Source organism: Simochromis diagramma, unplaced genomic scaffold (assembly GCF_900408965.1).
Source record: "Simochromis diagramma unplaced genomic scaffold, fSimDia1.1 OVJJ01000344.1, whole genome shotgun sequence".
NCBI lineage: Eukaryota > Metazoa > Chordata > Actinopteri > Cichliformes > Cichlidae > Simochromis > Simochromis diagramma.
In genome coordinates, this window is record NW_024387375.1 from 13,321,664 (window position 1) to 13,344,726 (window position 23,063).

At 41.5% G+C, this 23,063-nt stretch overlaps 3 protein-coding genes across 4 annotated transcripts; 2 read left to right on the forward strand and 1 right to left on the reverse strand.

Moving 5' to 3' along the window:
* Window positions 1-126: 126 nt before the first annotated feature.
* Window positions 127-2,564, forward strand: LOC120719734 (girdin-like). The gene is made up of 2 exons (XM_040009172.1): window positions 127-1,205; window positions 1,269-2,564. Exons 1-2 carry the CDS (start codon window positions 486-488, stop codon window positions 1,962-1,964), a joined length of 1,416 nt encoding a protein of 471 aa, XP_039865106.1. The 5' UTR covers window positions 127-485; the 3' UTR covers window positions 1,965-2,564.
* A 747-nt stretch (window positions 2,565-3,311) lies between these two features.
* rps6kb1b (ribosomal protein S6 kinase b, polypeptide 1b) lies at window positions 3,312-14,666 on the forward strand. Its single transcript, XM_040009171.1, has 15 exons — window positions 3,312-3,515; window positions 4,886-4,923; window positions 5,021-5,141; window positions 5,269-5,337; window positions 8,749-8,896; window positions 9,803-9,860; window positions 10,097-10,197; window positions 10,303-10,393; window positions 10,518-10,608; window positions 10,735-10,842; window positions 10,926-10,988; window positions 11,120-11,197; window positions 11,321-11,428; window positions 11,710-11,822; window positions 12,871-14,666. The coding sequence occupies exons 1-15, from the start codon at window positions 3,447-3,449 to the stop codon at window positions 13,124-13,126; spliced, it is 1,512 nt and encodes a 503-aa protein (XP_039865105.1). The 5' UTR covers window positions 3,312-3,446; the 3' UTR covers window positions 13,127-14,666.
* slc33a1 (solute carrier family 33 member 1) lies at window positions 14,320-21,159 on the reverse strand. Of its 2 annotated transcripts, XM_040009168.1 has the most exons (10): window positions 20,886-21,158; window positions 20,535-20,615; window positions 19,779-20,212; window positions 19,505-19,658; window positions 19,221-19,416; window positions 18,930-19,129; window positions 18,655-18,839; window positions 18,461-18,578; window positions 17,599-17,814; window positions 14,320-17,495 (listed from the first exon to the last, which is right to left on the reverse strand). In XM_040009168.1, the coding sequence occupies exons 3-10, from the start codon at window positions 20,168-20,170 to the stop codon at window positions 17,331-17,333; spliced, it is 1,626 nt and encodes a 541-aa protein (XP_039865102.1). In that variant the 5' UTR covers window positions 20,171-20,212; window positions 20,535-20,615; window positions 20,886-21,158; the 3' UTR covers window positions 14,320-17,330. The 2 variants fall into 2 exon arrangements, with proteins under 2 accessions (XP_039865102.1, XP_039865103.1); XM_040009169.1 differs by lacking the exon at window positions 20,535-20,615 and having other exon boundaries at window positions 20,886-21,159.
* Window positions 21,160-23,063: the final 1,904 nt, after the last annotated feature.

Sequence of the window (23,063 nt, forward strand, 5' to 3'; positions counted from 1 at the left end):
ATATCTATGGGACTGATTTGTGCTAATAACGCCCATTGTATGGACTGATAACAGCCGAAGCGGGTGAATAAAGTCACCCAGTCGCTAGCTGTGCCATTACCCAGCATACATCACTCCCTCCATAAATGCAATAAACGATACAAAAGCATCGTTCTACCTGTTTTTCAGGTAGTCGTTTACATTATATAATTTATTGTGTTCAGTATACGTCACCACGCTTTGTTTAGACCCCCAAAATGGCGAATCGGGCCAAAATCCTTTCCACGCCCACCCCCGTGACATCACGCTCCAAAGCCCTATGACATCATATAACGTGCATGCAGATCAAAGGCGTCTGATCCATTCGAAAGGCATAAATAGAGGTGAGAATTGCAAACTTAGTCAGTTTATTCACAGCACTCGTGTTCGCAGCATTCAAACCTAAACCTGAGAAACATTTTGAAACAGTTGGATCATTTACACAGTTGTTTTATTAAGATTCCAACATGTCTCAGAGAAAACACAGCAAAAAAAGGCAGCCCAATGGGGATAATATAAATAAGGACTGGAAAATAATGTTTAATCAAGTACAGAAGCAGATTTTAAACCTGATGACACAAAACAAACGCAAATGTGCTGAATTAAGACAAATGTCCCACCTGCTTAAAGAAAAAGAAGCTATTAACAGGGAGCTCTATTGGAAACTCGAGTTTAACAACCTGGAGATGGAGGAACTTAATAACTTAAAATACAAATACAGTGAAATCCTAAAAAAGAACGCAAAGCTCTGGGGACAGAATAAGAACTTAAACTACGAATACAGTGAAATCCTAAAAAAGAACACAGAGCTCAAGGGACAGAATAAGAACTTAAACTACGAATACAGTGAAATCCTAAAAAAGAACATAGAGCTCAAGGGACAGAATAAGAACTTAAACTACGAATACAGTGAAATCCTAAAAAAGAGCACTGAGGTTGAGGAACTTAATAACATCTTAAAATACAAAAATGATGAAATCCTGAGAAAGAACTCAGAGCTCAAGGGACAGAATAAGAACTTAAACTACAAATACAGTGAAGTCCTAAAAAAGAACACAGAGCTCGAGGGACAGAATAAGAACTTAAACTACAAATACAGTGAAGTCCTAAAAAAGAACACAGAGCTCGAGGGACAGAATAAGAACTTAAACTACAAATACAGTGAAGTCCTAAAAAAGAACACTGAGGTTGAGGTACTTAATAACATCTTAAAATACAAAAATGATGAAATCCTGAGAAAGAACTCAGAGCTCGAGGGACAGAATAAGAACTTAAACTACAAATACAGTGAAGTCCTAAAAAAGAGCACTGAGCTTGAGGAACTTCATAACAACTTAAAATCCAAAAACAAGAAAATGCTCAAGGAACAGCACGTACTGGGTGGTTTCGGCCAAGGGCCTAGTGTCAACTTGGGGGAGAAATCGGAGCACTGTGCATGTTGCCCCAATTCATGCACCCAGCAACTGAATCATGAGGGGCCAAAAGATGCACCAGTGCCTGAGCCCACCAAGGACTCCACAAAGGAGTGTGACGCGTGCGAGGCTGAGCCCTCTGCACCTTGTAATGATGTGACAGTGGAAGCTCCACTGTCAGAGGAACAGTTGCTTGTTAAAGAGCTCATAAAGGCAGTAATCACACATGCCTCAAGAGAGGCAAATGTGTCGCCATCCGATGAGATTCAGCAGGGTCTCTTCATAGCTCTGTGGGCGCAACTTAAAGAAGAAACTCTAAATATAAAAAAAAAGAGGATCAAAAGTCTTGAAAAGGCAATTTTCAAAGACATTACAAAGGAACTGGGTATTACACCTAACCTTGTTATCATTGCGTTGGCTGTAGCGTCACCGTACCAACAAGTGGTGATTTCGATATTCAAAGACCACCTGTTCCGAAAAAAGCGAAACCGACTTGCAAGGTTTTTCGCATGGTGTGGAAAAACAGGACGATGAAGACCAGCTACCAGAAACTGACAATATCTCCCAGACACTTTTGAACGAATTTAAAGATATTATATTTCCAAGAAAACAAAATGAATATTTAGAGCAATCCATCAGGATTGCTCTAAATATTTCTTTAAAATTATTTGGACAGTTTAAGTGTATTAGTTGACATCAAAGTGACTCTTTAAATTGGCTAACAACAAACGATTCAAACAAGCTAATTTATTTCACATCCAATGAGTCACTTTAAAAATCCCACGACCGGTCGAGGCAGATGGCCGTCCCTCACTGAGCCTGGTTCTGCCGGAGGTTTCTTGCTTTTAAAAGAAAGTTTTTCCTCCCCACTGTCGCCGAGTGCTTGCTCAGAGGGAATTGTCAGATTATTGGGGTTTTATTTATTTTTTATCAACTAATACACAACTCGGGGCTCGCAAAATCTCTAGCCCGACGTCCCGGAGCTAGCGATATCTCCGGTCGGGCGACCAAAATCTATCTCAGCCCCGCCCGTCGGGTTATCATATAGCCCGACGGGCGATTTTGCGAGCCCTGCGATCTTATTGGGCATTCCAAATTGATTTTTTTTTATTCATTAATAAAGTCCTAAAAAGAGTATATTGTGAATATTGCATGTTTTCATTGTCACACAAATGTGTACATTTTCAGCCTAGACTGAACATGTGTGTTTGTCTTCTATTCAAAATCAAACATTTTAGTAGCAACTACTTTATTAAAATATGGCAGATGTTTTACTCTGATTACACAAACTTTATGTAGGAGTAGGTCACAGATAAGAGGTATTTATTTGTAAATTTGACCTCTGACCTCACAGAGATACAGGATGACAGGATATGTGATATTAGAATCCACATATATTGGTATATAATCTCCTAAATGTTGCCAATGGCCGTAAGGAACATAGCTCTAAATAACATTATCATCTTTTTGACCCTCACTATAGTCTGTATGACAAGTCAGAACAAAAGGTCGGAGGTCAAATGTGGCGTTAAATCCTAATGCGGTACATTCTTATGTTGACAATACACACCACACTTGTAAGAAAGTTATAAGTCAAATTATAAGGCTTTTTATAAGGTGTTTCTCTATGAAAGCAGTTAAGATCATTATGCAAATACATAGCCTCAGTATATTGGGGTCTGGAATAAAACTAGAATTAATTAAACTTCTCAAGCTTATTCTCTTGCCGGTCGTGCGATCGAACATTGCAGCCGACCACACAGCAAATATGAACGGTGGCTGTTGTGTGTGCCTTCGCTCCCTTTTCGCTTGCGCTTTGTTTAGACCCCTAAAAACGCTCCAAAGCCCTAAGCCCTGTGACAAAATGAAACGAGGTTACCGCCCACTTTGTGAGTGCCGCAGTGCGCATGCTCAGTGTAGTAGCCGGTTATGGCGGCGGTGTGTGTTTGTCCATGAGGTGGGGGACTCCTGCTATTCTTGCGGTGTGTGACAGAGCGATCTGAGCGAAGCGCTGCCATGGCTGGAGTGTTTGACATTGATTTGGACCAGCCGGAGGAAAATGTCTCCGACGATGAGAACGAGGAGGTATACTTTAGCGGGAGACGCTGACGATTTACCGCGAAAGCTGTCACAGCAGAAACTCTCCACGCACGGAAGCTAGCTGCTTAGCCTGGTAGCCTGCCTGACAGCCGCCCGCAGGCCTTCTCCTGCAGCCGGACAGCTCAGGCCCTTTTCACACAGGGACATAGCCGAAGCTAGTGCAAATTAGCATGACCGGGATCGCGACAGAGCTGTCACCGGCTTTAATGCTAACGTGATCCGGCGATGACATGCGCACGGTGTTGACGCTGTGTCAAAGCCCAGCGCCTTCATGTTGAGAGTTGAGCAAGACGTCCTTACTTGGCCAAAGGTGCTGCAGTGATAAATGTGGCTCCGAGCGCAACAGTTTATTTTGGCAGGACTGACAGCCAGAGTCGGAATGTGCACCGGAGTGTCCGCTTGTTTCTGTTCTCGCTGAGATATAAAAGGCAGCAATACTCCAGAAATACACTGCATTTTTAAAATGAGGGGCTTTGAAGAGCTGCTGTCAGAGTCTAGGCTTCTTATTACAAAAACAAGAAAAAAAACTTCCAAGTGTAGCTGCTGAAAAGAAGAGAGTGCAATAAACAGCACACACTGTCTATATGTGTAAACTTTATCAAGAAAGCTTTGCTGAAAGGTCACATCAGTCTCTTTAAAGAGGAAGATTTTTTTTTAATTAAGGCTATTGTGCAAGAGGCTATAATTTAGGTACTGCTATAAATATTTACTGTTTTCGTGAGTGATTATTTAAGTGAGTTGTAGATCAGTTATTACTGATTGCAAGGCAAGAAAACCAGCAAGTGGAGAAGCTGTGAGAAGAAAATGTTTGGTATTTTTTGCTAAAGATTGATTGGAAGCATTAATCAATACTCAAAAGAGCTGCTGAGTAACTGAATTCACAAGAATTTATTGATGAAACAAGTAAGCTCTAAATGTAAACAGCTGTTGCCCTGCATGCTGCTAAGCTCAGTGTTAGAAATGCTTTATTGTAGTTGTTACTTAAAAACATAGAGGACTGGGTATGTCCTTATGAAGTTAAAAGCTGAGAGAAAGCCTTAAAAACCGATGGCTCTGTCACAAGCGCCTTCAGTCCACATATTAATGTATCCTTGGGCAAACTGAAAGTTTCCCTGGGTGCATCCATCAGAGTGTGAGTGTTAGAAAAAGCACTTAGGGATAGTGAATAGTCCCGTGTGTGATTGGATGAATAAGATGTGTAGAAAGAAGCACTTTGAAGAACTTTAGTAGGAAGGCGCTATTTATAAGTACCAGTTCATTTACCATTTACACCATGGCTGCTGTGGATTCTGTTCATGACAAAAACTAAGAAAAATCCTTCACAACTTTGTTTTGTTTTCCTCTTTTTCTCCCAGGGTCAAATCGCTGATCTCATGGAGCAGTGCATTGAGTTGTAAGTTTTTAAAACTTGACTTTTGTGAGATTTTTATAACCAAAGAGGTCAAAAAGAGGCACGGGCATAATAGAAAGTCGAACATGTCTCACTGCAGCAACATGGATGACTGCGAGAAGATCGAGATATCCGAGGACAACGTCAATCAGGGCACAGAGAACATCCGACCGGAGTGCTTCGAGCTGCTGCGCGTCCTGGGGAAGGGTGGCTACGGAAAGGTAATCATTGCCTTGACAAAGCGCTCTCTTTTATTTGGTGTCTGTGATGTGGCGTCTGTTATTGCTTTGACCCGCATTTCTTAAAGCGCATCTTTTTGACATGTTGATCCCTTTCCTCCCTGGGCAGGTTTTTCAAGTTCGAAAGGTTGTTGGCGCTGCAGCGGGCAAAATATTTGCCATGAAAGTTTTAAAAAAGGTACATTTCTTCCCCTTTTCTTTGCTATATTACCCTTCACCAATTCCAGAACACACAATCCTGTTCATCAATTAGAGCTCCTCTCATTATGTTTTATATGAACACAGCTGCATGTTTGCCATTAAACATTACGATGCTTTGGTCTGCAAACACTGGCTGCCTCTGAAGCCTGTGGCCGGGTAAGATTTCACTGCTAGTTGGTAGATTGCCATCAGCTCTGCTCTGCTGCAGCCTTGGCACTTAAAACACTCTGCCTCAGCCCATTAGACGCTGCTCGATTCTCACACTGCTTCTGCTTTATTGGCTTACGTGACCCTAGTGACACATTAAAGAACTGCCACGTTTCAGTTATTTGTTTAAACCCCTTGGCTTTAAGGCAGCGGCACAGCTCCGATACGGGGCTGTAGGGTGGCGATAGAGGCCAGGTTTCATCTTTATGAAGCATCTCAAGGTATGAAATCAGTCCTGACTTGCCCAAAATTCCTAGCTGCATACATTTATTTTCTTAAACTACAGTTTATCATCGCACGTTGGTCTGTCCTAACCTGCCAGTTGTTCCCTCCATGTGGAAAGAGATCACTGTATGAATGCAGAATTTGAGTTAAATACCAGAATTTTCCAGAGATCGCACTGAGATAAAACTTCCATTCAGATTTCATGTCCAGTGAAGGAAAAGCTTAGATATTCTTCTTAATTTAAAACAATCCGATAAAGTTTGAGCAGTGATTCACAACTTGGGGCGTTTTCACACCTGTCGTTCATTGACTCGAATCAGTTTTAAACTTGGAGCTATTTCCTGTGGTTTGGTTTGTTTTCAGTATTTTCTCAAAGAAAAATCAAAGCAAACCAAATGCGTCGATACAAAACACGTGAGAATGTTCAATCCACTCATTTGCCAAATGTGTCCCTTTGAACCTATAGCTTCATTAGAAAACACATATGCGTATGTAGAGTACTGTGTAAAAGTCCTGAGCAACCCCTCATATCTTGCTTCCACTGGGATGACTTTTAAATTACCTTCTTGTTATTTTTAAAGTGGGCTTGAGGAATAGTTCTCGAGGCTGGTAAACCACGTTCTTTAACACTAAACTGAATCATTCAAGTAGTATCTTTAGGCACTTTGCTGCTAGTAGCCTGTCACAAAAGCACATCTCTTAAGGTGAATCTACAAAGATATATCAAGCTGACAGGCATAAAATAGGTTTGGTTGAAAACTTGGCATATCTTGGCATGGTGTTCAGTGTGTCCTTCAAAAAATTTGAGGAAACTTGGCAAATGGGGGAAAAAAGAAGATGCGACAGGCCTTAAAAAAATATCCAAAGCAGATGAATAGTATCTGAAAGTCATGTCCATGAGAAATAGGAAAATATCCAGCAATACTCTCAGTCATGGATTGGCCTCCCCAGATGCCGGACCTCAACATTACTGAAGCTGTGTGTGATCATCTTGACAGAGAACATCCAAAGAAGAGCTTTGAATGTCCTTCAAGAAGTTTGGAAAACTATTCCTGAAGACTACTTAAAGAAATGACACGACAGCTTTCCTAACTGAGTTCAGTCTGTGTTAAAGGATAAAAGTAGTTGACTTCAAAGCTTGTTAGAATTGTACAAACTCTGCTTTTGCCTCATAAATTGTATTTCCGTGTATGTTTGCGTGTTTCAATAACTTGCTGCATCTGTTTCTTGTTCTCTTAGTAAGATGTAAAGAAAAGAGAGTTGGCTTAAGACTTTAGTACAGCACCGTATAAAATCCAGAGTAGTCGCGTTTGCTTCAGCCTGTCAGTGTTTTGAACGTGATAGCTGAACTGCTGAACGCATCGTCATCATCCTGTGTGTTAATGTTTCAGCCTCGACTGCCATAAAACCGTCATATAATTTCTCATTTACTCTCTAGTTGGAACTTTGATTCAGGGCTGCATGTGTGAGAGTGAGAGAGGGAAAAGGCTCAAAGTCCTGAGGTTGGTCTGCGGACTTCTCAGATGCTTCATAAGCACGTGTTAGTAGACTAGTTGGAAGAAGTGAGAAGAGCTGGAAATTCACATTAAATTGCACAAATCAGCCAGTTCTCATTGGTCTTTCACTCAGTGCTGAGACAGCGTAGTTGCTGAAACAGCTTTTTGGCCTTCTGACAAAAGTGTTTAGTAAACAAAAAGAAGAGTGAAGGAAGAGTGCTTTTCTTCTCTCTGTGCACATAATGATTCCCGGTGTACTCCGGTAGGGCTGCGCGTATTTTAATGCATGTTTTTTGGTTTAGTTTATAAGTTACCAGGTGATTGATCTGACTTGCTAAACTTATTAAAGTAGACTTAGAATAATAATAATGAAATGTGATTCTGCTGCTTTCATATGGAAGACCAAAAAACTCAAAAGCTTGACCATAGTGAGACACCACTCAGCACGTGCTGATTAAAAACAAGAAAACACAAATATCTCTTTAAGAAAACCCCAAACCTTGGTATTATTTATCTGACAAACGACAAACAGAAGAACAGAGACAGCACACTGGACTTGATGCATGACATTCAACCACTAAAACTAATGTTTCTGTCCACAAATACAAGGAAATAACTGTAATTTGGCATCTCAATGAAAAATAATAGAAATGTGCTTTACTGTTTATTCTTTATTTCTATATTTTCTGCTTCATTGTAAAATAGTAAACTTAAAAATTCATGCCTAACAACAATAATTATGTTCAAACGTTAAAAATATAATTCCAGTTAAAGGGTTTGCACGTACTAGTGGATTAACCATTACATTACTACAACATTAGTAATGTAATTACAAATACTTTTAACTTTAGGCCAGCTCTGACATAAACATTACACTAATACATTTGTTAAGTACTGCACTATCCAGCTGGTTGTGTCATGTGATCCAACTCGGCAGCCAAATGCAAAATGTTTTTACTTTAAAGGGTTTTGCACTTCCTGGCAACAGCAGTGAATTGATTGAGTTCTGTCTGTGCAAGATATCAAATATGATGGGCACGCTTTGCTAATTTTACTTTCATATTGCAAAATACGATGTTACAGCATTTTATTTTGAGGAACTTAAGTGTTTAATGGACACAGAAGTAGCTTTTCAAACTAAGAACATCCACGCTGCAGTTTATTTTCGGGGTACAAATTTAGTCACTTGTGTAAAATGTTATCTTTTACTTACACTGTGACTCACATACATATATAGTGTCTCTGTGTCGCCTGGATTGGTGGCGTGTTGTTGGTCAAGCTTTTGAGTTGTTCTGCCCACCGTACTGCAGATGACTAAGCTGAAGCCCTGAGTCTTACAGTGAAGTCTTGTTATTTTCTCTGTATTAGTCACGCGGGACAAACAGGCAGTGACCAAAAATATGCTGCATATAATGCTGCTGTGTCTGCTTCTTAAATAATGTCGATTTGTTCATTTGCAGGCTATGATTGTGCGCAACGCCAAGGACACAGCCCACACCAAGGCGGAGAGGAACATCCTGGAGGAAGTAAAGCATCCCTTCATTGTCGATCTCATCTACGCCTTTCAGACGGGAGGGAAGCTATACCTCATCCTGGAGTATCTGAGTGGTCAGTGGAAGCAGTACACTCACATATACAGAGCATTAACATGGCTCCTAGCAGGCACTCTTCTTGTATCTTACTATATGCGTGAAATCTCTGTCTGCCTGTGAGCTCCTCCTAAAAACCAGCACGAGTTGAGCAACCAAAATTGGCACATAGATGCGTCTTACAGGGGATTTATGCTTCAATGGGAAATCTACGCAATTTACCTTACGTCGCAACCTCAAATCCCTCTGAAACCTCGCACCAGATAAAATATAAAATTACCAGAAATATAACTACAACAATCATATGACCCCCTCAACCCTATGAGCAAGTGTTTTGGTGACAGTGGGAAGGAAAAACTCCCTTTTAACAGGAAGAAACCAGGTTCAGTGTAAACATCAGATCTGAATATTGTAAATACACTGAAATCAGAGTTCTTTGCATTTTATTTTCCACCCTTTTTCTTTTTCCTTCTTCACTCTCTCATCTCTCCAGAGTGCTCTCACGCTGTCTTCAAACTGTATGTAACAGGATCTAACGCACACATCCGTTACACTGTAGCTGTCTGGTTAATCATGGATTTATCTCTAATGTGTCTGATATTAGATAATGTTATACTATTTCATTTCGCCGTGAGGCCAGAGAGGAGTGTCCCAAACAGTTAATGTGCAGGGGTGTGAGGGGTCACAGCAATTTCCCTCGCCCGTCTCGGTGCGATGGAGGCGTAAAGGTTTATGGAGGTTAATATACGAGTAGTGTGAGTCACATAATTGTGGTTTAGATTCCCGAGCAGAAACGTTTGCATCTATCGGACACGAGAACCTGACTGTCACCTCTTCTTTCTACTCGGCTGTTCCACACGGGTCAGATATTTAGGAGTCTGCATATATGGCTGTTAGTAGCATGAACATGTGTTCACCTGTGCAGGAGGAGAACTCTTTATGCAGCTGGAGAGAGAGGGCATCTTCATGGAAGACACAGCCTGGTGAGCATGACGACGCACTGAAACACAGATTGCAGGATGAAATGTTCGGATTGGTTAAAGATGATGTAATATCTCAGAGACCTCTGTTATAGATGTCGACAGTCTGAATGAGTTCATTAGTTCTGTTACACTGCAGATAAGCATAAGCAGCAAAATATATGCTTTGTCTTTTCTTGTCTGATGGCTCAGATGCAATGTGGACCTCAGACCGGCTTAAAGTTTTTCTCTTTCTTTAGTTTTTACCTGGCAGAGATCTCCATGGCTCTGGGTCACCTGCACCAGAAGGGCATCATCTACAGAGACCTAAAGCCCGAGAACATCATGCTTAACAGCCAAGGTGAGATGGGAAATGGCTAAAAAAAATCAAAAATGACCTTAAGATTTATAATGGCAGCTCTTTTTCAATATATATGTTAATGTGAGGCTAATGTTTTCCTCAAAGGTCACGTAAAGCTGACAGACTTCGGGCTGTGTAAAGAATCCATTCACGACGGCACGGTCACGCACACTTTCTGTGGCACCATTGAATATATGTGAGTACACTTCTTGTTTTTAATTAATCTCTTATCCAGCAATGAGAGTCGCTCTTCGTGGCCGCGTGATGATCTTTGCTAAGTAATATTGCTGCACCAGTAATAAGCACTCGCATTATCACAGGGCTCCAGAGATCCTCATGAGAAGCGGGCACAACAGAGCGGTGGACTGGTGGAGTCTGGGCGCTCTGATGTACGACATGCTCACAGGAGCGGTCAGTTAAACATTAACAGCCTGGAAAGAAAAAAAGCTTTCTCATTGGCTCTTATTAATGGACTGTTATAAATATGAATCCGCATTAGCGACGGTAGAGTAACCTCAGCTCCATGTTTTACTGCAGCCGCCTTTCACTGGTGAAAACCGAAAAAAGACAATTGACAAGATCCTGAAGTGTAAGCTCAGCCTCCCGCCGTACCTCACACATGAAGCTCGAGACCTCCTAAAAAAGGTATCAAGAGGTTGTTTTTTTTCCCCCTCCTGTTAGTTTGTCTTGTTATTGTCTTCTTATTTTTATTTCTTCCTTTTTTGCAGTTGCTAAAGAGAAACGCTTCATCGCGCCTGGGAGCGGGAGCAGGAGACGCTGCAGAGGTGCAGGTGAGAATATGCAGCTGGATGTCGGTGATGAGTCGCACCAGCTCTGCCATGAACTACTCAGTGCTTATCTATAGATGCAGAACACGCATATTCCATCTGTTCATTGCGCTTTGTGCGTGGTTGTGCCATAGAGTCATACCTTCTTCCGACACATCAACTGGGAGGAGTTGCTGGCTCGGAAAGTGGAGCCTCCCTTCAAGCCTTTTCTGGTGAGTACTCGAGCGGGAAACTGCAAGAAGTCCTACGTTTCGGGAATCGCAACCTCTCCTGTTTCAGACGTGCTCGTGTTGCTGTACTCCCTCACCTGTGTGTCCTCTCTTCTGTCTTCGCAGCAATCGGCTGACGACGTGAGTCAGTTTGACTCAAAGTTCACCAGTCAGACGCCCGTCGATAGCCCGGATGACTCGACCCTCAGTGAGAGCGCCAATCAAGCATTCCTGGTAACTTCTGACTCAGGCTCTGTTAGAGTTTTCAGTACTCAGTCCATATGCAGCATCTCTTAAGGCTCAAAAGAGGACAGTAAGGTGTCATCTTAATGATTTCTCAGTTGTTTTAGGATTTAATGGTAAACTGTAAAGATTATTAATTATCACAGGGCAGAAATAAATCTGAGACTGACAGTCGCTGCACTTGGCTCGGTAGTAAACGAGGATTCCTCTCATTAGTTTTGTCCTGAACACGACTTCGTCTCCCCTGACCTGTTTCTTTCCCTGCGATTTAGGGTTTCACGTATATCGCTCCATCGGTCCTGGAAAACATCAAAGAAAAATTCTCGTATGAGCCAAAAATCCGCTCACCCCGACGCATCACGGACAGCCCAAGGACACCGCTCAGGTAATGTCAGCGTGAGAAACGAGCATGTTTGTGTTGCGACGGACGATCCTCAGGCTGATGCCTCTGGTACAAATGCTTTTCATACAGAAGTAACATTTGCCAGATATCATACTGCACTAAAAGTATGTTTTTTGGATAAAATGATCACTTATGGTCTTTAGATATAGTGCAGATTCTCAGTCGGCAATTAGCTTAAAAATAAGTTAAAATAAATATAGTTAACATTTTATTTTGTAAGTTGTGGTGCTTTTATTATAAAATTAGTGGCATGATGTCCTGTGATAAGAGGCAGCAGATCATAAGTCCTGCATGTCCCAAGGTGAGTCGGCCTGAAGCTCAGGAGAGGCTGAAGGAGAACACAAGTCAGTCCTGACCTAAGTGACTGTGACATGAGTTGCATGAAACATCAGGTTGTTGCTCCCGAAGGAGTTTCTATAAGTTCCTAAATTCAAGAACTTACTGTGTTTTTCCAGCTTGGAGTCAGTTTTTACTCAGTGAGTTCAATAAAGACATGAAAGGTCCAGCTGACCTCCTGTGTGTTAGTTTAGTCCGATGGTTTTAAGACTGCATCTGTTACTTAGATGAAGATCACACCACACTTTGACAGTAGTCGGTGCTGAAATCCTGCTGGTTCTCCAGGGTACAAATACTTTTTCTCAGATGTCTCTGGTTTTTGAGGAAGCTCAGATCTTTCAGTGTGTGCCGCAAGATGCTGGATCTTGTACCAGTGTGCATATTTAAACCAGTGAAGGGCAGGAGGTCTGAGCAAACTTAGTGATGTTCTCCATCTCATCTGCTCGACTCCACACTCCTGAGATTCTCCCTCAGACAGTAAAGAAACATCTGTCTTTATAGATCACTGTGTACATGGTATTGCGATCAATCATCTTTTTTTTGTTCTCCATCACAATATTTCGTCAGTTCAGCTGATAAAATCACTTGTTCTTGTCACTGTGTCTGAATTTTGCCCTTTTTCTGCTGTTAAAATACAGAAAATAATCAATCTGCCGTTTTTCATCATTCACCTGTTTCTCCTCTGTGCTTTCAGCCCGGTCAAGTTTTCAGGGGGGCACTGTTGGCATCGGAGCCCCCTCGTTCCCAGCGGTGGACCCGGTGTCCTCCAGTCTCCTCAAGACCAGGCCATGGAACTGTCCACCCCAGAGCAGATGGACATCACAACCAGCGCCGAGGCCTCGGCCCCTCTCCCCATCCGTCAGCCTGCTGGGATCAACCTTGCTCAGATGAAGCAGCAAGCCTATCCTGTCATGGCCAAACGGCCCGAGCATCTACGTATGAACCTATGACCCCGCCGCCACTGTTTAGGAGAGTATATTTCTTGACTGTTTTTTTTCTTCCTCCCACCAATGTTATTTTTTTAAGAAACAAAGCAAAAAGAAATGGATGCTAGAGACAATGAAAATCCAAAATTGCACATCCACACACTACATATACTGTCAGAACCTGCAGTTTGTGCGTGCATTTGGGACTCCGGCGTGCTATGGTTAAGTGCTACCAACGATATCACGTCTCACCACTTCCGACACCTCAGGTCTGTTGACCTTCGTCTTCTACCCCTACCCCACCCCCGCTCAAATGGACTACAACAGGAGATGCTTGGAGGAGCTGCAGCCTGTAACGTGTCTCACAGTATGCAAGCAACTCAAACTGAAATGCAGTCGGCTAGAAGATATCCAAAGTGCTTTACGCTGTTTAAAAGTGGGGGGAGGCGAGCTTCTTCTATTGGAAGAATTTGGAAAGGACTTCTCAGATAAAATGCTTCCTGTCTCTGAGTGAAAAGGTATGAATTTATTTTTAAAAAAAAAAGGATTAAGGAAATTTTCTTTGAGTAGCAGACAAGAGGCGGCTCTGGTGATGATGAATATAGCTTTGTCTTAATAAACACATCAACGATGAACCAGAGAGCCTCGATTCAAAGGAGTAAAACCCCTGTTGACTTTTACAATCTTTGAGCGCCAGTGTTATGGATGACGTGTGACATGGTTCATTTGGCGTGGGATCCCTCCCTCAGTTATCCACTCTTCAGGCACTACCACACTATGGGTTGCATCAGTGGGGTTAGCCGGCACGTCACCAGGTGCACGAGCCTCATTCAGCATTAGCGTGAACCACTGTCTCTTCCCCTACCGTCACACAAAATATCAAACTGATTTCGGTGCTGCTTTCTTTGACCCTCCCTCCTCAGTCTTACACCCAGCAGGAGATGCTGCGCCCCTGCTGTTTTCAGGACGTCGGACCTCACCTGACCCGTGGAATGATTCACATCGGAGACTGCGGCACCAGTTGATCTGGACTGTCTGCCGTTTTTATGCTCCAAAAGCCTGGAGCAGCATTTACAGCCTCCTTGCCTCTGCATTAACTTGTTAAGGAGCAACATTTTAGAAGTCTTGGAAAGCAAGAAAAATTATAAATAAACTGTAAAAGAAATACAAACTGCCGTGTCGTGTTTTCATTTCAAGAAAAGCACCGGGAGACCTCGTATGTTTGCATATCGTTTAATTACAAAGTTGTGCTGCGAGCACATTTGAATGTATCACCAGACATCTGATCAGTCCTTTTTCCTTTTCTTTTGTAACTGGAGATTTGAACTCATCACAAACACAAAAGGTGCAAAGTAAAAAAAAAAAAAAAAACACTAAAGTAATTAAAAAAAATTACAATTCTTTTAAAGATGGAGTAATTTACCACTCAAAGACTAGCTTATCAGGAAATAATCTGAAACCTCTACTAAAAAACTTCACACTTTACTGATTCCCAAACAAAATCCAAACAATCACAGCGCCCTGATAATGCTGAAAAAGCTGAATCTCAGCTGTTTAAAAAAAATAAAACGTGGCCACAAATGAACATGAAAGGCCCCACGGTCATTTGAAGTGGTTCATTTAATGTAAACAATGAGGGACTGAACAAAAACGTGGAAAAAAAAAAAAAAAAAAACCCGATAAAAACGTACAGTTTACAAAACCATTTGAGTTCAAAGGTAGCCGTACCCTCACACGAACCCTGATTGTGCACTTCTGCTTTTCTATCTGACACAGTCGGACTTTCAAGTGCTGGTTTCAGAGAAATTCATTCATGAATGTGTGTACAGTATGAAAAACATCAGAAAAAACACGCTCGTCAAGTTGCACTCCAAAGGCTGCTGGTCTGAGATCTGAATTGTTAGGTGGCCATTAAATTCTTTTTCCTTACAGGCAACGGCAAGTAAACCCTTATCTGCCTGCTACAAATATGTAATGATTAAAAACTTGGGAATGAACCACCTGCCAAAGAGATACACTTCCACTCTTGGGCTTGTGAGATCACATTGAAACATTTTTTTTAAGGAAAGCATATCTGTGTATAGCTCTTCAAATGAAGCATTATATAATAATTTCTCATAAACATTTAATTTTCAGTGGGACATCTACACAGGCATATAGAGGACATTTTTACCAACCATCAATGCTGTATTCCAGTGTTCACAAATGTGTCAAAAAAGCTGATTGATGATAAAAAAAATAAACTTTCCAGTGATGCTGTCACAGCTGAAAAACACTTGGCTAGTTTAGTGTTACTTATAGTCTCAAAATGGTTTTAATGCAACTATGTGTACTACTCCCTTCAAAGAGCTGAGTGTAATGGAAAGAGGAGTGAGAGACCTCTGTGCACAGCTGAGTACGAGTACATCAGTGGGTCTAGCTTTCAAAAGAACAAAACAGATGTCTCACTGGTCCTTGATTGGCCGCTTAGTTAGAAAGTACTCATCAGAGCTACACTGTCTTGATCCATGCTCAATCATCCAGGTAAGTAAATCCCAGAAAGTTGATTCCGTTAATCTGGAAGCTGTATTTTTGGTGTCATCCAAGGGACTTCTTCCATCTCGGCTACATTTGCATGATAACTGAAGCTAGCACCACTGACTAACAATGACCAACGCCATTTTTCTGGGCCATGAGAGCTAGGCTGTGCTTGTTTGAGAAGGGAGTAGTACACACTGTAGCACAAAAACTTATTCAAACAAACAAGGATGCTGTGAAGATGTCTAAAAATTATTTTTCTTTTCAAGTTAGATGAAAAAAAGTGCTTTTCCTGCAAAAACAAGGACCTTTCTAAGTGACCACAAATTTATTATAGCAAAAGCTGACCGTACTGTCCCAGCAGGTGCACTCAGCTAAGAGATCCTCGATATGCACTGCAAATGCAGACGGACGATATAGTTAAATGCCTACATCAGGTTTAATATGTGCTGCATCAATAATCTATAAATCGGGGGAATGCAGTCTATTATTATCTTGGGCCTAGCTGAATACTGAAGCATGCCAAGTATACTGTCCGGTGAAAAATCACACCAGCTGTCTTTGGAAGCTTAAAACACCTTTACCTGGCAGACTACTAAAAACCTAAATGGTCCAACAGTGAAGAGTGGCACTGACCAACAATGCAATTCCATTTTTAATTGGTCCTTATTTAAGAAACACATTTATAAAGCAGTTTAGATCTCACATATCTCACTTCATGTAACCACAGATGGTTCGCAGTATGCAATTTAGAGTCTTCGTAAGGAATATGCACTTAGCTGCCCAATCAGAAAAATAACTGGCGTATGAAAGCAGCCATATCATTAAGTGCAGCTTTCTAAATGACAGTAGATTTGTGAAAACGAGTATTCTTCATTGTAACTTCATCTGCAAATAACTAATATTCCCTGCCTTCATTTTTTAACTACAGTGCAGCTCAGACTAAGCGGTGGTTTGTTTTTTTTAAAGACTTAAAAGCTAAATAAGGCACAAATTACTTTACTGGAAAAAAAACCTACTCAGAAAGTAATTTTAAGAAAATATTGAGGGGGAGGTAATTTAGCTGGATTACTACACGGACTGAGTTAAACTGCATATACTTAGGTCAGATTTAGTGCTTCTGCGTATCCTGACTGTCTTTCCCTCGAGTATCCTTTTAATGTAGACCAAACAAAGGTGTGGCAGGTGAACGAGTCTGTCTAAAGTTCTTCCTTTACAAGATTTCTTCTGTGAAAGGTTTAGAAAGGATGATGTGCTTCTGCCATTTGGGGTAAAAAAAACAAAAAAGAAAAACTGCGCAGAGCAGCATAGCCTGGCCATCCAAGCACGTTTAAACGAACCCAAAACATGACCTAATCTTTGACTGAGCTCTTTTTGGTTAAGCGATTTCAAGCAGCAGGATATATATGAGAGCCAAATCAAGATAACTTTGTAGCTATAGTCTGAGGGTTGTTTCAGTTTTGAGTACAATATCATTTACTATTAGTGAGATTAATGACAAAAGACAAAAATAGTGAATATCTTCACGTATGTATAATTCAGCGTGACAGAAGCAAAGCGTGGGGGTAAATGCTTTCTGAATGTAGCAGCTAGAGCAGGGCCGGAGACACGGGATGTATGAGGATGGAAGTAGTTCAGCAGTTTTTGGTGTAGTAAATGAAGGTTGAGTGAACCAAAGAGTGCCTGCGGAGTAGCTGATAGTGCGTTCTCCTCAGTTCACTCTGCACTTCCATGCAGCCGGGCTCTGCTCCTGCAGACGCCTCATTTTCTTCCCTAACCACACCCACCAGGCTAAACCCATCACAACACAGACCACAGACTCCACGTAGTAACCGTCCAGTGTCGTCACACAGACGCCGCCTTCCTTCACACACAGCTAGAGGTTTGAACATGGGAGAAAGAATTATTTGAACTTTTAGAGCATTATAGAAGAGAACACACACACCATCTTGCCCCATCCTCATCGTCTGATCACTTACCAGAGCCTCTTCAGAAGAGCCGCAGCTCTGCCCAGCAGCCCCCTGGCATTCCTTAGAGGTCAGCGGATCGACCAGCCACAGAGCCACAGTGGAAGGCCAGTTTCCTCCGAGGTTAGTGACCGTGTTCAGCAAGGTCATGTAGGTCCCGCCGATAAGGGGGTCACTCACTTTGGCATGGAAAGCCATGCAGGCCACATACATGCTATACAACGCCACCTGGAGAATAATAAACAAAAAACAGAAGGTTAACAAAGTTCTTTCAGTCTACTATAACCTGATTTTTCTTGCTTAATTATCTTATTAATTCAGTTTTGTTGGCAAATTTCTAAAGGACTGCAGTCCTGTATAGTGTTTGTTCAGGTAGGCCATCAAATCCTCAACTGGCAAATCAGCTAATGATTCACCTGGAACTTCTCATCCAGCACATCCTTGTCACAAGGGGGCAAGCTCTGCATGTCGGATGCCCTTCCTGACAGCTGCAGAGGGGAGTGTCTCTGTCGGTGGACTTGACCAGCGGCCTTTTGCTCCCCAAGTGAATGTTTAAGCCACTCTACTGTTAACCTGCGTACATTTTCTGCATATCTTGAAGCTGCTTTGCAACCCATCTCCACTCAGCTTCTGTTTTCATGCTCTGTATAACCTAATCAGTCCCTGTTGGCATTGATGGCTTCTCTGTTATGTGCTGGGCTCTTGTTCCTGCTCTGCCACAACAGAGCCACACTGCCTGATATCAATTACAGCAGATGGAAATAAGAGTCTTCTTTTGACTACAGCGGCTAGTAGTCTTTTCACAGAGGCAGTAAGCTGGAAGACACTGTAGCACTCTGGACTAGAAAATAAGAACAGCAAAGAAATTGCAAACCTGATGCAATGCATAGCTGAGCAGCACTACGGCATAGTAGTAAACTGGGAAGGCTCCTTCTTGTTTTACGCTGGGAGTCCACCACACTAGCAGAGCAAACTCCAATCCGATAAGCAGCCTGCAGCACAGAACAAGATCGTTTCAGCTTTCTGTTTACTGAATGTGTGCGTAGTGTGTGCAGAATGCGTTACCACCTAAATGGGAAGGCCTTGTAGAAGATGTCCAGAGGTCTGGGCCCTGCTGTGTATCTACTGATGACCACTGGCAGGAAGATCTGGAGAGGTACCATGGGCACTGCTAGCAATGCTAGCTGCTCTTTGGGAACTCCAGCCTCCATCAGCTTCAGACCTGTAACCGCATCTGCTGCAGAGAAACCCATCTGAAACACAAAGAGAGTGGAAAAAATTACATTTCCACCTGGCAAATATCCAAAAGTGACACCTTCATGTATCCAATAGTGACCAATTACCTTAGCAGTGAGAAGCAGGAGACAAAAGGTAAAGACTGTTGGCATCTTGATGATTGATAATAGCAACTTGTAGGTTTCCATGACACCCTGTGTTTCCTCCGGGGTGGTAGTCGTTCTTCTGCCACGTACATTTTCCCTTTTAAAGATGGCAACCAGAGTGGTGGAAATCAGGAATACCACACCCCAAAAGAACAAGAAATCTGCACCGGAGGAAACAAAAGACCAAAACTGCTGTTTATTCACCAACAGAAATATATTTGACTTTTTTTAGGGGTTATGGATAGAAAGTACCTGACAAGGTAACAATGCCGGTGTCTTTGGGCACTATTCTGAGGTATTTGTTGCAGAAGTCAGGAGACTCCAGAGCCAGAAAGAGCACATTTCCCAGGAAGTAGCCAGCTGTCTGGCCTACAGAGTTGCATGTAGATGCATAGCCCACATTTTCTCTGGATAACATAGTCAGTGCCCAGCCATCCACAGCTATATCCTTAAATAACAAGGAGGTAAAGAAAGGAAACGCCTTTTATTTATCGATCTAAATATCTGTCTGTATCATGGTGTTTAAAGAAGCTTACCTGTGTGGCTGCCAGGAAGGCAAGCATGAAGAAGACAGCAGTAAGCGTAACCACATCTGGTCCTCCCTTACTCTGCAGCAGTGACTCAACCTTTGCAGAAAGGTAGAGCATGAAGAGGCCCAAGAGGTACTGTGTGGGCACCAGCCATGACTTTCTGCAGAAACATGAGGAAGACATAATTAGGAGAAGGATGCGCAGTCTAGAGATATCAAGTGTAATAACATGGATACAGATTAAAACATCAGGGTAATCAGCATCCAGATGTATTTCTTACCTCCTACCAAACCTACTGAAGTACAGAGCGTCCACCAGGGGTGCCCACAAAAGCTTGAGACTAAATGGCCAGAAGACAAAGCTGAAGAAGGCTTGGTCTTTGTAGCTGACATTCTTACTCTGCAAAATCAGAGGGATGCTTCCACCCAGTCCAAGAGGAATCCCCTGCAGCACATAGAGAAATAGAAGCAGCGACACATTCCCCAGCTCGCCGCGTATCCCAGACCTGCGAGGCGACCCTCGCAGCAGAAGAGAACCCTGCTCTCTTTCGTCTTCTATCCCCAGCTCAGAGAAGTCACTCTCCATGTCGTTCATGTTTTCAGGTGGGAGGGTGCCACCCACCTGCTTCCTCTGCCTCCCGTTCTTGTGTCTGATTAAATTTGAGGACTCCATAATGGATTCGTGGGCCTCAACCCTCCAGTCCTATCAGAAAATCTTCAAAAGGAGATGAGTGAAAACAACTGATACAACTAAACCGATTTTTAGTTGAGAGATTTTTAGTTGAAGCTGCTATAAATGCCTTCAATCATTTCGTTTGTACAGTGACAGCATTATGGGAAGCAGAATCATGCTGATCAAAGCAGATAGGTTTATATTATTTTAATATGCAATGGAGAAGCAGTGAGCAACAAACAATGAAATGGGGAATTCATTGGACTGAACAATTCTGATGAAGACGAGAAAGTGAGTTTGTGAATAACGTTCAAATTACGCTGCATGCACATGGCAACACATCAGAAAAAAGATGACCACATACCAGTGCGCCTGTGCAAATACTTCGCATTAATCATAAACTGTGGCAGTCACTCATTGTTGGGGTTGAAGGTAGAACTGACGACTGCATGGAATCACAAAAAATCAAAATCAAACTAAGTTAAACCCTGATCTATGATAAATAAGAGTACAGTAAAGAGAAATAAGTCCAATGGAGATGCTAAGGTTCACTATATTCAGAGTACAATAACACGCAGGGTCCCGCTCTCATCTGAAAACTACCAAGTGTTACAGAAAAGTAGAAATAAAACACATCAAATCAATATAAGACGTTTTCAAATACATACAAAGCACATGTAAGTTGAAAAGGTGAAACACATTAATTTAGACATACCTGGTGATGGCAGCATGCCAGATCATAAAACACAGGCGGTTGAATCACAGAATTAATCAACGGAAAAATCAGCTCATTCAGTTTTTTCATTCAGAGGTAAGAGACATCTTCATAAAGACGAGAAAACACAAGGAAATGAAAAGCGTTTCACTTATAACTCTCACATCGGTGGACATCAACACAGCCGAGCAAGAAAATGCGACAAGTACAGCTTACAAATGTGTCCGGCGCCTACAGCTGACGTGTCAAAATATGACTGCATGTAGTTCCGCTTCAGTGTACGTAACGTCTAAATATTGGTTAAAAAAAATACACTCAAGCGGAACTACAGTTGGTATCATTCACATAAAGCATATTACATAAAATGTAAAATTAACTTTAAATAAAAATCAGACCTACAAAAAATAATGAACTGTTAAGTTCTAGTTTAGTGCTGTAAATAAATGCAGTGAGTACAAATGTCAAATTAAATCGCATAATTCATATAATTATAATAATCATATCATTTCTGTCTATTTTCTGTCATTCAGCCACAGTGTTGGAGATAAAATGTTAAATGTTAAGAACAGGAAGTTAGTTAGTGCGTGAAGTGATAAAATTTGCAGTTAATAAAATTAACAGTTAACATATTTTGTTATATAAGTCCATTTACTAGTTTTCCAGCAGTATTTTTAACATATAACAGCCACAAAAGACTCAATATGTCATTTACATTAAAACTACAAAACTGTATTACAAACAATTTTCTGTATTTTTAATCTTTGTTGTTATTTTTTTTATTTGTCGCCCCAGCTTTTAACACTTTTTACAGGGTTTTTTTTTTTGTGTGTGTGTGTGTGTGTTTGTGGTTTGTTTTTTTGTATTTGTTTTGTTTTTAGTCACAGTTTACACACAACCCTGTTTTTTCTCTTTTGTGTGTGTGTGTGTGTGTGTGTGTGTGTGTGTGTGTGTGTGTGTGTGTGTAGTAGTAGTAGTAAACTACCGAGACTATAAACAATAAATACTTTTTGGATAAAGCATATCTCATTTTAATCCCATCTTATTTTAATTTAATATTTCGTCTCTACCTGAATCTCTTTTGGCTGTAAACTTGTAAGAGTGAAAATTTGGTTTAAAAGAATCACCAACAAACCAAAAACAAAATTTGAACATGGGCAGGGTGCTTTGTGCAATAAACTTAATTGAATCACAGTTTTTCCACAGTGTTGTGATTCTAATCATACACAGTGGTTTGGATGACTTTTCCACATGCAGCATTAGGATAGTGTTGCTGCAGTTCAACCTCTTTCAGTGTGCAGTAATTAGTAGTTTGCCTAACAATGAATGTAATGATCCATAATGCATATTAATTAAGCTGCTGTATTATTGTATGCTGCATGGCAGCCCTGGATTATGTTAACCAATTACGAAATTTTATTCATGCATCATTATTGAAAGCCTGTTACTACAATCACACTTCTTCTCATTCATCTTTTAGACTGTAGGGTGAGTTGAGCTACTCCTGAACTGAGAATCTGAGAATCCAGATGAAAGCACATGATAGTGATACTGTAAAATCAAAATGAAGAAGATACGGATCGAAAACTCTTCAACCACCCCACGGGTTTTAAACAGGGCTCATACTGATGTTTTCTCCTCGATCAAAGGGTCTTTTGGCGAGGGTCATGACAAACGCATTACCCCACATTTAATTTAGAGAAAATGAATGACAGCATGCTTGGCCTTGTGGTTGCCATGAGTGCATGTGAAGCCGCTTATCCTCACAGATGGCATGTGACAACACACACGGGCATATTTGAGAATATCAGCATGTGATGGAGACTGTGAAGCTGCAGTTGCACTCATGTGAGAATGTCTGTGTCGGTGTAAATCTACACTGAACTGCTCTGGGGCTCCACACTGCCAGCAGCTATGATATGTCTGAATTACTCTATTGTAACCCCATAAAGTTTGACTATCAATGTGCACAAATTATGTCATGTAGAGGGCTCTTGTATCAAACTATATATGAATCACCAAAAACCTGCAGACAGGGATCTTGAGCCTACTTTTACACTATATGCTGGGGTGAATTATTGAAACCATGCCAATGATTAGGATTATTTGAGCAGATTACTTTATGTCACATGAGGACTGCTACAGTGGTTACCTTATTGGTTGGTTTATATCATCTGACTG

What these genes read in the sequence shown, in the direction of transcription:
- LOC120719734 (XM_040009172.1), top strand. Translation starts at nt 486, where the DNA reads ATGTCTCAGAGAAAACACAGCAAAAAAAGGCAGCCCAATGGGGATAAT. An exon ending in TCCTAAAAAAGAACACTGAG is followed by an intron (nt 1,206 to 1,268) that starts GTTGAGGTACTT and finishes AAGAACTCAGAG; the next exon opens with CTCGAGGGACAGAATAAGAA.
- rps6kb1b (XM_040009171.1), top strand. Translation starts at nt 3,447, where the DNA reads ATGGCTGGAGTGTTTGACATTGATTTGGACCAGCCGGAGGAAAATGTC. An exon ending in CCATGAAAGTTTTAAAAAAG is followed by an intron (nt 5,338 to 8,748) that starts GTACATTTCTTC and finishes GTTCATTTGCAG; the next exon opens with GCTATGATTGTGCGCAACGC. An exon ending in CATCATGCTTAACAGCCAAG is followed by an intron (nt 10,198 to 10,302) that starts GTGAGATGGGAA and finishes TTTTCCTCAAAG; the next exon opens with GTCACGTAAAGCTGACAGAC.
- slc33a1 (XM_040009169.1), bottom strand. Translation starts at nt 20,170, where the DNA reads ATGGAGTCCTCAAATTTAATCAGACACAAGAACGGGAGGCAGAGGAAG. An exon ending in TCCTGCTTCTCACTGCTAAG is followed by an intron (nt 18,840 to 18,929) that starts GTAATTGGTCAC and finishes TTTGTGTTTCAG; the next exon opens with ATGGGTTTCTCTGCAGCAGA. An exon ending in TACAAGGCCTTCCCATTTAG is followed by an intron (nt 18,579 to 18,654) that starts GTGGTAACGCAT and finishes TCTGTGCTGCAG; the next exon opens with GCTGCTTATCGGATTGGAGT.